Raw genomic sequence first — 14,967 nt, forward strand, 5'->3', positions numbered from 1 at the left:
GGGGAGGAGAGGAGTGATGAAAAGTGAAGGTAGCTAGATGGTCGCAGGGAGGGGCAGGGAGGAGGAGGGAGATGGAGGGACCCAGAGGGAGAAAAGGGGAAGGAGAGCAGCTGAGACGGAAAGAAAAGCTTTGGCTCTTGGGGCCGCGCACCCCCAAAGGAGATGCCACTCCCACCTCCGCGCGCCTTTCCAAGCCCTCAAGGCGCGCAGCTCAAATTTCACCTCCGTGGTGGGAGCCCTCCAGCCCAGGCCTCTGCAAAACCCCTACGGCATCACGCTCCTTGCCCACGCGCCGAGCCGGGCTTCGTGTCGCGCACCCGCAGGCGTTGTCGCCAGCGCTCTGAACTACCTTGGGGAGAGTAGAAGTTCCCCTTTTACAGGCTGAGAAACTGAGGCTGCGTGTCTCCAGGGCATGCCTTATGTGCAAGGTCACAGGGGCTGGGCGGGGCCAGGAAGTAGAAGGTCGGAGCCCGAGCCCTAAGCAGACTGCCCGAGGGCTGGTGCTTGGTCCCCATTCCTCCTTGGAAAACCACTCCTGACTCTGGGGGTCCCGTCTACGGCTCAAATAGGCCCCTGGTGTGGCACAGCTGTCCTTAGTTCCAGAGCCCAGCTTGCTAGTTAGGGGCAGAAGGGGTTATCCAGGTTAAAAATAAAAAAATAAAACTTAAAAAGGAATTCACATACATAGGTTGGAATGTGCATAGCATATTTGAAAAATACACAAGTGTCAACAGTGGCATCTCCAGAGAGGGTTGAGAGAACAAAGGATGAGGGAGACCTTCTTTCCCTTGTGTATTTTTGTGTTGTGTTTGAATTTTTTTTACCATATGCATGTATTTCTTTTTCAGTAATAAAAAAAAAAAAAGTGTAATGGTGGACAGGAATAGTTCATCCAATACAGCAGCCATGGAAAAACTGAGCCATCACTTTTACTTTACTCCAGCAAGTATTTATGGACTCTGCTCTGTGACCAGTGGTGTTTTATGACTTTATTTTTATATTTTTTTATAAAATAATAATGCACTATCCCTCATCCCTGCCCTGGGCCAGTGGAAAACCAAATGAGTTTTTATTGAATTGTTTTCCAAAGAGTAGGAATGAATTATAAACAGAACACATCTTCAGGGCAAAACAGGTGGAACGGATTTCCAGCACACCAGACAGCAAGGAAGGATTTTCAACACAGGCGCCCAGAGGCTAAGAGAGAACGCTTCCAGGACCCTACAAAAAGCCGCCCAAGGTGGCTTCTCCGTGGCGCTGAGAGCACAGGTTGACAATTACAGAACACAGAAAACAGACATTAAAAGAGGCCACCCTTTATGGAGGTCTAAGTGCCAGGAATAGCGCTCCCTGTTTAGCACACGGTGTCTTCATAAGATCGATACAAGGCAGCTATTCTTAGCGCTGAGGTCCAGAAAGAACACTCCACTTGGCACACAAGCGGCTGGTGCTATTTAGGATTCAAATCCCAGGCTGTCTGACTTTGTTGCCTGCGCTCTTTCCATAGTCCTTCTTTGTTCTCATTCTCTCTATAAATGAATAAGAGAAGCAATTTGGAAAGCAAGATTGAAAGCTCGCAAAAGGAAACATTATTATTTTTGTACAATGTTTCTGTTTACAATGTACTCACATTAATTTATTTTATTGTCCCAGCAAATCTGTGGGGGAGGGAGGGAGGAGACTACTCTGCATTCTGACCAATGAGAAAACTGAGGCTCAGAGAATGTAAAGGCTAGCCACAGCCCCCCAGCCATCAGAGAGAGGTGTCCAGACTTGTCCCAGGTATATCTTGCTTCTGGAGTTATGTTGCTTACATACTTTTAACGTTTCCTGAGCATCTCCTCTGAATGCTGAGAATTCAGCCAATATACCAAACCTGCTCTCAAGGAGTTTTAGATACTTAAAGTTGGATTGGAAGGAACATCTAAAATCATCAAGTCCAACCTCACACCCACACCAGAACCCCTCTATAAAAAGTCCTAACAGAGGTGGAAAGTTTCATACAATGATACAGAGCCCTGTTAGAAAGTTCTCTCATAAGGCAAATCTACTTCCCTGAAACATCCAATCATGCATGCAATCTCAAAGATGAAGACCAATGCCCAAAGAGGCTTGGTGGGGTTGAGAATTACCACCAGTCAAGAGTGCAGGTCAGAGCATAAACTCCATTACTCACTAACTATGTAACTTAAATATCTTCACATATAAAATGGGAATAATCACTTCATAAGGTCACTCTCAGGATTAATGAAAGCAAGTATAAGAAAGCACTTTGAGACAGAGTGGGATAGATCTAAGTTCCGTCTCAATTCTTTCAAATGCTACTTGTATGGCCTTGGGATAGGGTGATCATATATCCTGATTTGCCTAGGACAACCCCAATATATGCCTGTTGTCCTGGCTAAAAGTGTTCTGGTTGGGTGATATGATCACCCCACTTTGGGCAAAGCCCATCACCTCTTAGGATTTCTGATCCACCAACAGTATTATAAAGGTTTCCTTACTCCTTTCCATGTTGTAGGGCTCTATTCTACCATGCAGTCCACTTGGATACTTCTCCACAGGGCCATGTCTCACCTGGGCTTTCTAGTGCCCAAGCCAATAGGGAACAGATTTGCTTATTTATCACCATGAAGAACCAGCCACTTGAGCAGGCTTTCACATCTACTCCCTCAAAATAACAAAATCATGGTAGCTACCACTTACCCAGCAGGTAAAGTACAATGTGCTTGGTACAAATTTCTCATATAATCTCACAATGGCCCTATAAGGTATGTTGTTCTAATGGAGGGGACTAAGCAGTAACACTCCTTTTTTCTCTTCCTGAGTGTGGACCAATTGAGAAACAAGACAAAAGAATCAGACAATGGACATTTACAAGTCAATTTTATTACCAATATGTCGGTTGAAGAGGGTGCTTTAGATCTGGAGCCAAAAGTTTGGTTTAGGTTTACTAAATCCTTCACCTTAGAATTAGCCAGCCTTGGGAACCCTCCTACATTGGTGGGAATGTAAGATGGTGTAGCCACTGTGGAAAACAGTATGAGGGTTCCTCAGAAAACTAAAAATAGAATTACCATATGATCTAGCAATCCCACTCCTGAGCATATATCCAGACAAAACTATAATTAAAAAAGAGGGCTTTCCTGGTAGCGTAGTGGTTAAGAATCCACCTGCCAATGCAGGGGACACGGGTTCGAGCCCTGGTCCAGGAAGATCCCACATGCCGTGTAGCAACTAAGCCCTTGCACCACAACTATTGAGCCTGTGCTCTAGAGCCCGTGAGCCACAACTACTGAGCCTGCATGCCACAAATACTGAAGCCCACACGCCTAGAGCCTGTGCTCCGCAACAAGAGAAGCCACTGCAGTGAGAAGCCCGCACACCGCATGAAGAGTAGCCCCTGCTCGCCGCAACTAGAGAAAGCCCGCACAGCAACGAAGACCCAATGCAGCCAAAAGTAAATAAATTAAAAAAAAAAAAGATACATGCACCCCTATGCTCATAACAGCACTATTCACAATAGCCAAGACATGGAAACAGCCTAAATGTCCATCAACAGATGAGTGGATAAAGAAGATGTGGTACATATATACAATGGAATATTACTCAGCCATAAAAAATAATGAAATAACATGACTTGCAGCAACATGGATGCAACTAGAGATGATCATACTAAGTGAAGTCAGAAAGACAAATACCATATCACTTATAAGTGGAATCTAAAATATGACACAAATGAACCTATCTAGGAAACAGAAACAGAATCACAGACATAGAGAACAGACTGGTGGTTACCAAGGGGGAGGGGGTTTAGGGGAGGGATGGAGTGGGAGGTTGGGGTCAGCAGATGTAAGCTTTTATATACAGAATGGATAAACAACAAGGTCCTACAGTATAGCACAGAGAGCTATATTCAATATCTTATAATAAACCATAATAGAAAAGAGTATTTTTTAAGTATATATGTATATAACTGAATCACTTTGCTGTACAGCAGTAATTAATGCAACATTGTAAATCAATTATGTATACTTCAATTAAAAAAATAAAAAATTAGCCAGACCTGAGTATCAGCCAGTGCTGGACACAGGCCTCCCTGCAATGGCCCAGAGTCATACAGGCTAATCAGGGGCAAAGCAGGGATTCAACCCCAAGATAAGCAGCAAAGCTCATTTTAAACCTCACAACCCCTCCGAAAATTACTATACTCTTCTTTCAGAGGTGAATGTCAAGTGGTGGAAGTGCCTCAGTAATTGAGCGCCTAACCAGTACTCCATCTCAGACCTTCCAGTGTCCAGCGGCTGCTTTCAGGGATGGGGACCCTTCAGGAAAGGTGCCTGCAGTAAGAGAGGTCGGGGGTCACCTCCCTGTGCAAGAAGTACACCACACTAGGCTTGAATGGAGAGGAGAGGCGGTAAGATTGCACAGGAAGAAAGGAGGGGACACCGCAGAGGGTCAACGAAATCGTGCGATCCGAATCCCCAGCGCTTAGCACAATCTCAGACTCCGCGTACTCTCCGTGAAGGCTGAGTGAGTCTATCCATTCAGCGAGTGAGTGAATGAACGAAACTCCAGAGCCCGCCGCAGGGGTCCACGGCGGCGCCACAGCCGAGCTTCCTAGTGGCCAATCAACGCCTTCGCTCGCCCCCCCCGCCCCCCCCGATGCCCCGCCCCCTCGATTCCCTCCGGCTGCCCTGAAATCCCGGAACACAGGATCCCCGAGGCTGCCTCGGTGCGAGTGCGCATGCTCTAGGTCTGGCAGCGACGAGACGTCTTTTCCCCCCTGCGCTCAGGGAGCGGATTTGAAAGCGATTGGTTGGGGGACGGAAACTAAGCTCCACCTGCCTCCCTACCAGCTCCTCCCGCAGAACCGAAAAATCATTTTGGCCAACACCATCCCCAGCACAACGCCCCAACAAGACGAAGAGAAATAGCCCCAACCTCAGCCACTCCACAGGCCGGCGGCGACGGGCGACGAGCGGCCGGAAGTGACGCATGAGTGCGAGCGGAAGGATGGAGGCCTGGCTGCTGTTGCCCTGGAAACCGAGCCTTGCACCTGCTTCCCGATTGCGTCAGCAGCCCGCAGGCTGCGGAGTGGGGATGGCGAGCAGCGAGCAGGCGGGGGAGTCGCTGCGAGGGGACGCTACGGGGCAGGAAGGGACCTAGGGCCTGCCTCATGCGCACTCCTTCATTAGCCCGAACCATGTGCCAGGCATTGTGGACGCCGGCCCGGGGGAGAATCGGACCTGCACGATCTCCCCCTCCAGCACTGGTCCTCCTGGGAAGTCCTACCGCACCTACTCATCTCCGTTTTCTAGCCCCAGCTTCCCCACCTCAAAGCAAACCCAATGCTGTCTTCTCATTTTCCCCTGAGCCATGCCTTTCCACGCTTCCCTGTCTTTTCTATATTGTTCCTTCAGTCCAGAATGCCCTCCATCTAGCACATCCCTGCACCATGAAACTGCACTCCTTTCAAACAACCTTCCTAGGCAGCGCTGGTCTGTGATAGACCTGTGGGTGATTAATGCTTTTTCTTCTTTTAACTTTTCTATATATTTTTTCTCCTTTAAAAAGCATACAGGGGCTTCCCTGGTGGCGCAGTGGTTAAGAATCCACCTGTCACTGCAGGGGACACGGGTTCGAGCCCTGGTCCAGGAAGATCCCACATGCCGTGGAGCAGCTAAGCCCCTGCGCTACAACTACTGAGCCTGCGCTCTATAGCCTGCGTGCCACAACTACTGAAGCCTGCGTGCCTGGAGCCCGTGCTCCGCAACAAAAGCCACCGCAATGAAAACCCTGTGCACCACAACAAAGAGAAGCCCCCGCTCACCGTAACTAGAGAAAGCCTGCGTGCAGCAACGAAGACCCAACGCAGCCAAAAATAAATAAATTAATTTAAAAATAATAATAAAATAAAAAGCATACATACATTGATTTCATAATGAAAAATAATAAATCATTTTTAAAGAGACCAGTTCTTTGTCATTAAAGAGCTTGTTACTTTTGGAAACACTTTTTGGGGTTAAATTTTTTATATGTAATTTCAAACACAGAAAAACGACACGAATTGTAACAAGAACTCTTATACACCCTTTATCCATGTTCACCAATTACTTACATTTTTGCCTCATTGGTTTTATCATTCTCTAGGTAAATAGTTCCCAATTGTGCACTTCATAGCTATTTTTCCCCTGTCCAGGATTACAAGTTGCAGTTGTCATATGTTTTTTAGTTTCCTTTTATCTGGAAGTTTCTCAGTCTTTGTCTTTCATGACTTTAATATGTTGGAAGAATACAGTTCAGTTATTCTGTAGAACGTTCCTCATTCTGAGTTTGTCTAATGCTTTCTCATGATCAGATTCAGGTTATGTGTTTTTTGCAAAACAGGCCACAGAAGTGATGTGAGTCCTTAGTGTATCATCTCAGGAGGCACATGAGGTTGGTTTGTCTGGTTTGTGATGTTAACTTTGATCCCTTGGTTAATGTGCAGTCTGCCAAGTTTCTCCACTATAAAGTGACTATTTTTTCCCATTGTAATTAATAAGTAACTTGTGGATCTTTTGAAGACACTTTGAAATTGCATAAATAACCTATTCTTCATCAAACTTTCACCAGTGAATTTAACATCCACAGATATCTCAAGAATGATTACCTAACAGCCTAGTCACGATTGTAACTTACTATTTACTACATTTCAAACAATGCACTGCAAGAGGTTTCCTGTTTCACGGAGTATAATCAGAAGCACGAGGTTAATTTGCCATCCAGATTACTCTTTTCCCTGCCAGCGTCCACCTCAGTGCCTGCCATGTATTAGCAATAAATTTTTAGAATTAACAGAGGAAAAACATCCCCAAACACAGACACACACACACACACACACACACACACACACACACACACACACACACAAACACCCCAAGAAACAAAGACTGAAAAATTATGAGTTCTCACCAATGCATTGTGGCCACTTGTAGAGCCAGAAACTTGTAAATATAAGTTATAATATATCCAATTTATTAAAATTGGATCTTACATTTCAAATTTAAGTTTAAATGGGAAAAAAAAAATTCAAAATGGAAAAGAAAAATCCTGAGAAGGGTAACATATGGGTAGCTGCAATCCCACGTGTGACCACCAGATGCCGGAACAAGCTAAGTAGCTACTATGGGAAAACAAACATCCGTGTCTGGTCTGAATTCGGATGGCCTCAACAATTCTCACCAAGACCTGGGATTTTGTCACTTTGTCAGGTGAGCCTGGGTCAGTCAGTTCTGGGCAAATTCAGAGTAGACTGATGTTAGAAAGGAATTCACAAAAGAGATTTAGCTAAATTGGCAGTGACTTAATTCTTGAGAATTCAATTTATGTATATGACACTACATTATATGCCTTATATGTTACATATAAAGTAATAAATAATCCAATTGGAAATATATGTTATATATTACATATCAAGTTATTACAGTTCAAGTTATGTTATTCTTTATGACTTTTGTGTGTCAAATATTACAGCATTAAAGCTAATTTTTAAAAGGAAAGACTGAGACTAAATCTCTGCTATCTGCCAACTCGATACAGGATTTATCTGAATTATTCAAATAACATAGATCAAATTATTCAAATGACATTGATTAAGTGGAAGGGTTTTTTTTAAACCTTAATTATCCATACTTTTGCCATTTCTGTCCTTCTTTCTCTAAAGCAGAGAAAGAGGATTCAGATCACCTGAAGAAACAAAGTATCAAGAGAACGGTGGTTACTAGGTCCTGGCAGGTAGGAGAAAAGGGGAGCTTTGGCCAGAGTATAAACTTGCAGTTAGAAGATGAATAACTGGGGCTCTAGTGCACAGCATTGTGATTATAGTTAACAATACTGTATTATATAGTTCAAAGTTCCTAAGAGACTAGATCTCAAATGTACTCACCACCAAAAAGACATGAAATTGTGTGAAATGATGAAGGTGTTATCTAACACTGAAGAGGTTATCATATTTTGACATAGAAATGTATCTAATCAACTGGTTGTACACCTTAACTTATACAATGTTATGTCAATTATACCTCAATTAAAAAAAAAGAGGATTTGGGTCAAACTGAATCAATGGTAATGCGACAAATCTAAATCATGCACCACCTGATAGGATGCAATCAATAGAACAAAGTACCACTTCTGTGATATTCCTGCCAAAGACGCATGACCTGGATTTAACTGTGAAGAAACAAGAGAGAAACCAAAATTAGGGACATGCTACAACATAACTGGCCTGCAATCTTCAAAAGCACATGTCCAGTTCATGCAAGTCACAGAAAGACTGTGGAACTGTTCCAGATTAAAGAATATTGATGAGACAGGACAACTAAAGGTCATGTGTGACTCTGGACTTGATCATTTTGCTTAAAAAAAAAAAAAAAAAAATTGGAACAGCTGTGAAAGCTGAATGGAGCCTGAGGATCAGGTGGTAATAATGTACCGATGTTAATTTCCCACTTTGGATGGCTGCCTTGTGGGGCTACAAGGGAAGGTCCTCGTTTGTGGAAAATCCACACTCAGCTAGGGGTGTTGGGGCAGCCACTTACGCTAAAGCAGTTAAGGAAGATAAAGTATTTGTACTGTACTTGAAAATTGTTTGCAGTTGTTTAAAAATCATCAAAAAGAGAATTCCGGAAGAAATCCAAAAGAAGTCAAAGCAGTTAAAAACACATCACGATTTCCTGGCCTGACTCAAAGGTACTGAATGAGAACACTGGAGGTGTGGCCTTGAAATGTGTTTGTGAAAACACAGCCAGGTTTGGAAAGCAGCTACTCCCGTGGCCCGGGAAGAATAACAGCCTGTATGTGCAGACCCATTTCCTTTCAACCGTTCATCCAGACAGTCACTGGGGCAGCTCATACAAAAACTGTTCCATACAAGTTGACTGGTTAAAATCAGCCTCCACCCATCTCTGACCTGTTTGTTTTCCATTCCTGACATTAAACTGGAGACTCTCTCCCGTTTTTTTTTTTGCCTTTTTGTTTAATTTATTTTTGACTGCATCGGGTCTTTGTTGCTGCATGCGGACTCTCTCTAGTTGCGGCGAGCGGCGACGGAGGGGTGGGGGGGAGATACTCTTCGTTGCAGTGAGCGGGCCTCTCACTGCAGTGGCCTCTCCCGTTGCAGAGCGAAGGCCCCAGGTGTGCGGGCTTCAGCAGTTGCGGCACACAGGCTCAGCAGCTGTGGCTCGCGGGCTCTAGAGTGCAAGCTCAGCAGTTGTGGCACACAGGCCCAGCCACTCCACGGCATGTGGGATCTTCCCAGACCAGGGCCCAAAGCCATGTCCCCTGCATTGGCAGGTGGATTCTCAACCACTGTGCCACCAGGGAAGCCCTGTTTTGTTTTTTTATTAATTAAGTAATTTATTTATTTTTAGCTGGGTTGGGTCTTTGTTGCTGTATACGGGCTTTCTCTAGTTGCGGCGAGCGGGGGCTACTCTTCGTTGCGGTGCGCGGTCTTCTCATTGCGGTGGCTTTTCTTATTGTGGAGCATGGGCTATAGGCGCGGGCTTCAGTAGTTGTGGCACACGGGCTCAGTAGTTGTGGTGCATGGGCTTAGTTGCTCCGCAGCATGTGGGATCTTCCCGGACCAGGGCTTGAACCCGTGTCCCCTGCATTGGCAGACGGATTCTTAACCACTGCGCCACCAGGGAAGTCCCTCTCTCCCATTAAAAAAAGGACTACCTTTAACAAGAAAAGTAAGGACTTCTTGAAAAGTGTTCATTTCAGTGCACTTCCCAAATCAGCTCTGGGGCACCTGGCCTCCATTTGGTATCTGTCAGGAAAGCAGGACTTCTGGGAGCCTCAGCCTGGTCCAGGGCCACACTCTCAGTATTTTACGGTCCCCTTTGCTCTGACTATTAAGACACAGCCCCAGGTTACAGAAGCTGTGGTCCGTGGTGGGGGCCCTGCAGGGGGCCTCCTCTCCCCCCTCATGACCCACAGGTAACCTGACGGAGCTCTGCTCTGCTCAGCACAAGGACTGCTGCCTGTTTTCTTTTCTGCCTGGATCCAACACTGCTCCAGCTTCCCCTAGACTTTATGCACCCACACAACCCCCAAAAGACACTTTGGGAAGTCCTGGGAAGGCCACCTTCAATAGGACCATACAGAGGCTTCAAAGATTGCTTCCTATGGTTGCATGCAACTCTGAACATACTAAAAGCCAATGCATGGTGCTCTTCAAATGGGTGAAATGTGTGCCATGTGACTTACAGCTCAATAAAGTTGTTGAAAAGAAACTGCTCTCTGCCTGCCAGTGCAGCCTCACCCTCTGCGATCCCACCCTCATGCCGTGGTTCGGCCTGGCTGCCCTGCTACCGTTTTCTGAACATCACTCTTCCCATGCCTCTGAGTTTTGCAGATACTCTGCTCTTTCTCTCCCCTACCATGCCCATCTGGCAAATTTCTACTCGCTCTTCAAATCTTAATTTCAGTCCTTCATCTTCTGCGAAGCCACCCTGACCCCCCAAGCAGAGGAAGTTCCTTTGTCCTCGGGGCTTCCTCAACCCCCTCTGCATCTCTCTGTCCTGAGACTTTCTACCCCATTCTCGTATCTGACCCACTCACGGTTCTATGAGTTTCAACTCCAACACAGGGACGAGGACGGGGTAAGGACTTCAATGGAAGGCTGTTATATGAGTAAAAAGAGAAATGATAATGGAATATGGGCCGCAGCCCAGGAAAGCAAGCTTGGATCAGAACCCTGGGCTGGCAAGGATACCATAACGGGGCTTCCCTGGTGGCGCAGTGGTTAAGAATCCGCCTGCCAATGCAGGGGACACAAGTTCGAGCCCTGGTCCGGGAAGATCCCACATGCCATGGAGCAACTAAGCCCGCGCGCCACAACTACTGAGCCTGCTCTCTGGGGCTTGCGAGCCATAACTACTGAAGCCCATGCACCTAGAGCCCGTGCTCTGCAACAAGAGAAGCCACCGCAATGAGAAGCCCGCTTGCCGCAAACTAGAGAAACCCCGCGCACAGCAACGAAGACCCAACTCAGCCAAAAATAAATAAATAAATTTAAAAAAAAAAAAAGGGTAACATAACGATCCCAGGGGCCTCAAGGGAATAAGTAGCATGCTACAAAGGAGGCAGTCTTTAATGTAAAGCTCACCTCCTTTATTGCATTGTCCTAATAATAGCTACCATTTATTGAGCACTTAAAGTATGACAGACACTATTCTAAGAACTATACGTACTGTCTCATTGCTTTAAGGAACTCATTTTCCCCACCGAAAGTCCCAATGTCCACACGTAGTCTTTCCTAAAACTGATCCACCTTAGACTCCATATGCAGTGAAGCACAGAATCTCCTTTCCCACCTAAGGGAGAGTCTGTGAGAGCCAAGAGAGAAACTGCAGATAATATCAAAAGTGGAGATATTAATTTCACCCGCACAACAAATTTCACGGCAAAGCCCCATGCCTTAACTATGTATCTACCTTAAAATTATGTAAAAGTATAATTTTGAAAAGATGAAAAACAAATGTAGGGAGAAGAACAGCATCCAGATTGACCCTCCCACTGTGAACAACTAGAAACCTGGGAGGAAAAAGAAAACGGTTTTCAGACATTGGACAACAGCCAGCTCAGGACTGTGTCCTGACAGAAGAGAAACAAATGAGGTCAGCTCTGTGACCACTTGAGCTTTGTGTCGGGAGTCCAGGTCTGATCCATGGCAGAGAGGAGTCACTCAAAGACCAGCAGTGTCACTGAGTTGAGCAGACGGGGAATGGAAAGGAGAGCGCCAGGGGCAGCCAACCCACAAAGCTGTGTGTGAGCTCCTGGGCTCCCCACCCACGTGTGCATGTGGAAAGGAGGGGAAAAAAATCTTCCTCTACCCACGTTAGGTTCTCCGGGCTGGGGCCCTCTACATAACAAAAGAGGGAGTAAGGAGAGAAACATTGCTAGTGGGAAAGTCACGTGGGATAAACACTTTGGAATAAGGTTTGGCAGTTTCCACTCCACACACATCCATGCACTATATGACCCAGCAATTCCCCTCTGAGGAAGAGGAACAGAACTGTATGTCCATGAATGTTCACAGCGCTTCATTCGTAATTGTCACAAAGAGGAAATAACCCTTTTTCCATCAGCAGAGAGATGGGAATACTAGAGAGCACTGAACAGGGACCCGCTCTGACACTCTCCTAGACGTGCTGGTAAAGGAAAGTCTGGCACAGAAGAGTAAGTGGCTTCATCTCTATGAGGCTCTAGAAAAGGCAAATCTAATCAAGTGTTGCCTGGGGCCCAGACGGGAGCTGACTCGGAAGGGGCACCGAGACTCTTTGGGTTGATGGTGGTCGACGGTGGTTGGGTTGATACTCTGACTGTGGCAGTGGTTTCACAGGTATATACATTTAGCAAACCTCACTGAATTCTACTTCTAAAATGGGCAGTTAGTGTATGCAATAATGTATTCAATAAAATTGATAACAAATATATAAAATGAACCTGTATCAAACTTAACTCCTTAATGAAGGAAACAGCAGGCTAATAAAGCTGTTTCCAAAAAAAAAAAGCTATGAGAGAGAGAAGCAAATATATTATTCCCTGAAAGAAATAATATAAGAATAAGACTGTAAAATGAATACAAAATAAAGCTATGAGTCTTGGAATGTAATCTTTTCATTTGCATCTCTCTAGAATAATATTCATTTGCTTTGCTATAGCTCAAGAATCTTGCATCATAATCAGTTTTCTAGAATATAATGCCGAACTTTATAAAAGCCCCCAGATTACACCACCAGACTAACCCTGCAAAACACTCAGCAGGACACAGTAATCTCTCTGCCTCATATCTAAAATTTGGACAATTTTTCCTTACAATTAGAATCCTCGACATGTGTAAAAAGCATGCTGGGAAAAAACAATCTTCTATGAAGCTCTTCCTCCGTTTTTACTATCCTCAGCAATGAGAAAGGATTTGTGAGTATTTTCACTTTCCTGCAGCTCAGTCTGTAACTCAGTTGCATATTTTATATGATTTCAATGAGGGAGGAAGAGATCAAAAGTTTCCTTTTGAAAAAAAAAAAAGATTTCCTTTTGCTTTTGACAAATCAATGTTACATTTGGACATACATACTTTTACCTTACAAAAATTTTCAAGACCATTATTCAGACTCATAAGATGATTATTTTCATTAACATTTCCCAAAATATCATTGGCTATTGTAAATGTATACTAATTTTTTTACCTTGGCAAAGGTGAACTGGAATTAACAATTCTTCCATTTTCCCAGCCTCTTCTGAGCATGTTGAGTTAAACGAGGTGCCTCTAAGCAAAAGAGTAACAAGTATATTTAAGCGTCATGTGCTAATTCTTGGTATTACCGCCCTGAATTTTGAACTTTTAGCGTACTGCCCAGAAATTAAGAACATGAATGATTCTAACAACTTGGTAACAAATCATTTTGCAAATTAACTGTTTCAGTTACTTTCTTTCAGCAAAATCAAAGGAAGACCTGCTGAGTTGTTAGTTGAAAATCACTCAAAATGATTTTTTTTTTTTTTAAAGAAATTCACGTTCTTTTATTTATTTATTTATTTATGACTGTGTTGAGTCTTTGTTTCTGTGCGAGGGCTTTCTCTAGTTGCGGCAAGTGGGGGCCAGTCTTCATCGCGGTGCGCGGGCCTCTCACCATCGCGGCCTCTCTTGTTGCGGAGCACAGGCTCCAGACGCGCAGGCTCAGTAATTGTGGCTCACGGGCCCAGTTGCTCCGTGGCATGTGGGATCTTCCCAGACCAGGGCTCGAACCCGTGTCCCCTGCATCGGCAGGCAGATTCTCAACCACTGCGCCACCAGGGAAGCCCCAAAATGATTTTTGATCTTATATCGCCATCTGATTTTTGTTATAAAAGTTTGGAGAATTGAGAGACACTGCTATAACATAATTTTCTCTATTCCCATCTACATTAATGTGAACAAGAGTCTCAGCACTTACACACAAAAGCTAAAACTCGGGATATGTTTGGTGCATAATCTCTCCCATTCAAGCAAACAATAAATATCAATATTTGTAGGTCCATAAAATAACTTAAAAATATTTATTTCAATAAGAGATGTATTTCCAATAAAATTTACCTTTATATTAATTTAATAATTATCAAAATAGATAATATATTTATGATGTTTTAGTCAACTGTGTGGCTCAGAGACGTGTGGCCACTGGGAAGGCCCGGTCTCCCAAGGGAGGCTGTCTACCCTCAAAGCAGCCCCCATGTCAGGCTGCAAGGGTGGTCACCCCTGCTGTAAGCCAGGCCACGCTGCTGCTTTGTGGTCTGCCAGGGTTTGTGCAGGAGGGCTGGAGCTCCAGGGACCAGACGCCTCGAGCATTTCTCCTGGCTGGAGATTCTAACTAGGGCCAAACTCCCAGCCCCTCCATCGCCAGGCTGATGCAGTTTTTTTTAAAAAACACCAGCTTTTTGCAGAACTTTGCTACATTATCAGATTTGGATGCCAGCCCCTGAGAGCTCTCGTAAGTACTGCTCCTCCTTCCAACTGAGGTTGGTGATGTCAGCCCTGGGAACAGCGTGTACTAGAAATAAATTGCCTTTTAGAGGGACATGTCTCAGCCAGAGCAGTCAGGAAAAAGTGGGTCAGCATTTGGGTTTTTTTTTCTTTTTAAACAAGTACACTCATATCCAGAGCTTTATTTTGGGCACAAAGCCAAGTGAACTTGGCCTTTGCAGGGCTCTACCGTCCTGCCTGCCTTCCAGCTGGAGACCACGGAAAGTGATCCTGCACGTTGATTCAGGAGAACAGGGCTGGGGGCCCCATGCTTGTGGATCAACTCAAGGCTGAGATGAGGACCAACACTCACTCCAGTGGAGAGGGAGTTTGAGGAGAGTATCATTTTCCATCGCTGCCATAACGAATTACTACAAGTTTACAGGCTTAATACAAAGTTTTAGCTCACAGTTCACAGT

At 44.9% G+C, this 14,967-nt stretch overlaps 1 protein-coding gene and 1 long non-coding RNA gene across 6 annotated transcripts in view; one reads left to right on the forward strand and one right to left on the reverse strand.

Annotated features, from left to right (window-relative positions):
• Nucleotides 1–14,967, reverse strand: part of TRAPPC9 (trafficking protein particle complex subunit 9) — a 556,901-nt gene that overhangs the window by 519,598 nt on the left and 22,336 nt on the right. For 2 of the 5 annotated variants that reach the window (XM_082433780.1, XM_082433779.1), the window contains one exon: nucleotides 13,236–13,315. The exons of the other annotated variants lie outside the window; for them this stretch is intronic. In XM_082433780.1, coding sequence (XP_082289906.1) covers nucleotides 13,236–13,294 — 59 coding nt within the window. In that variant the 5' untranslated portion in view covers nucleotides 13,295–13,315. The remainder of the gene's footprint in view (nucleotides 1–13,235; nucleotides 13,316–14,967) is intronic. 5 annotated transcript variants of the gene reach the window in all.
• Nucleotides 1,537–14,967, forward strand: part of LOC309646997 — a 404,605-nt gene continuing 391,174 nt past the window's right edge. The window contains exon 1 of the long non-coding RNA XR_014255725.1: nucleotides 1,537–3,460. This is a non-coding gene — a long non-coding RNA (uncharacterized lncRNA). The remainder of the gene's footprint in view (nucleotides 3,461–14,967) is intronic.

The sequence above is a fragment of the Balaenoptera physalus genome (genome assembly GCF_965194825.1).
Source record: "Balaenoptera physalus genome assembly, chromosome: 17".
In the NCBI taxonomy this organism is placed as follows: domain Eukaryota; kingdom Metazoa; phylum Chordata; class Mammalia; order Artiodactyla; family Balaenopteridae; genus Balaenoptera; species Balaenoptera physalus.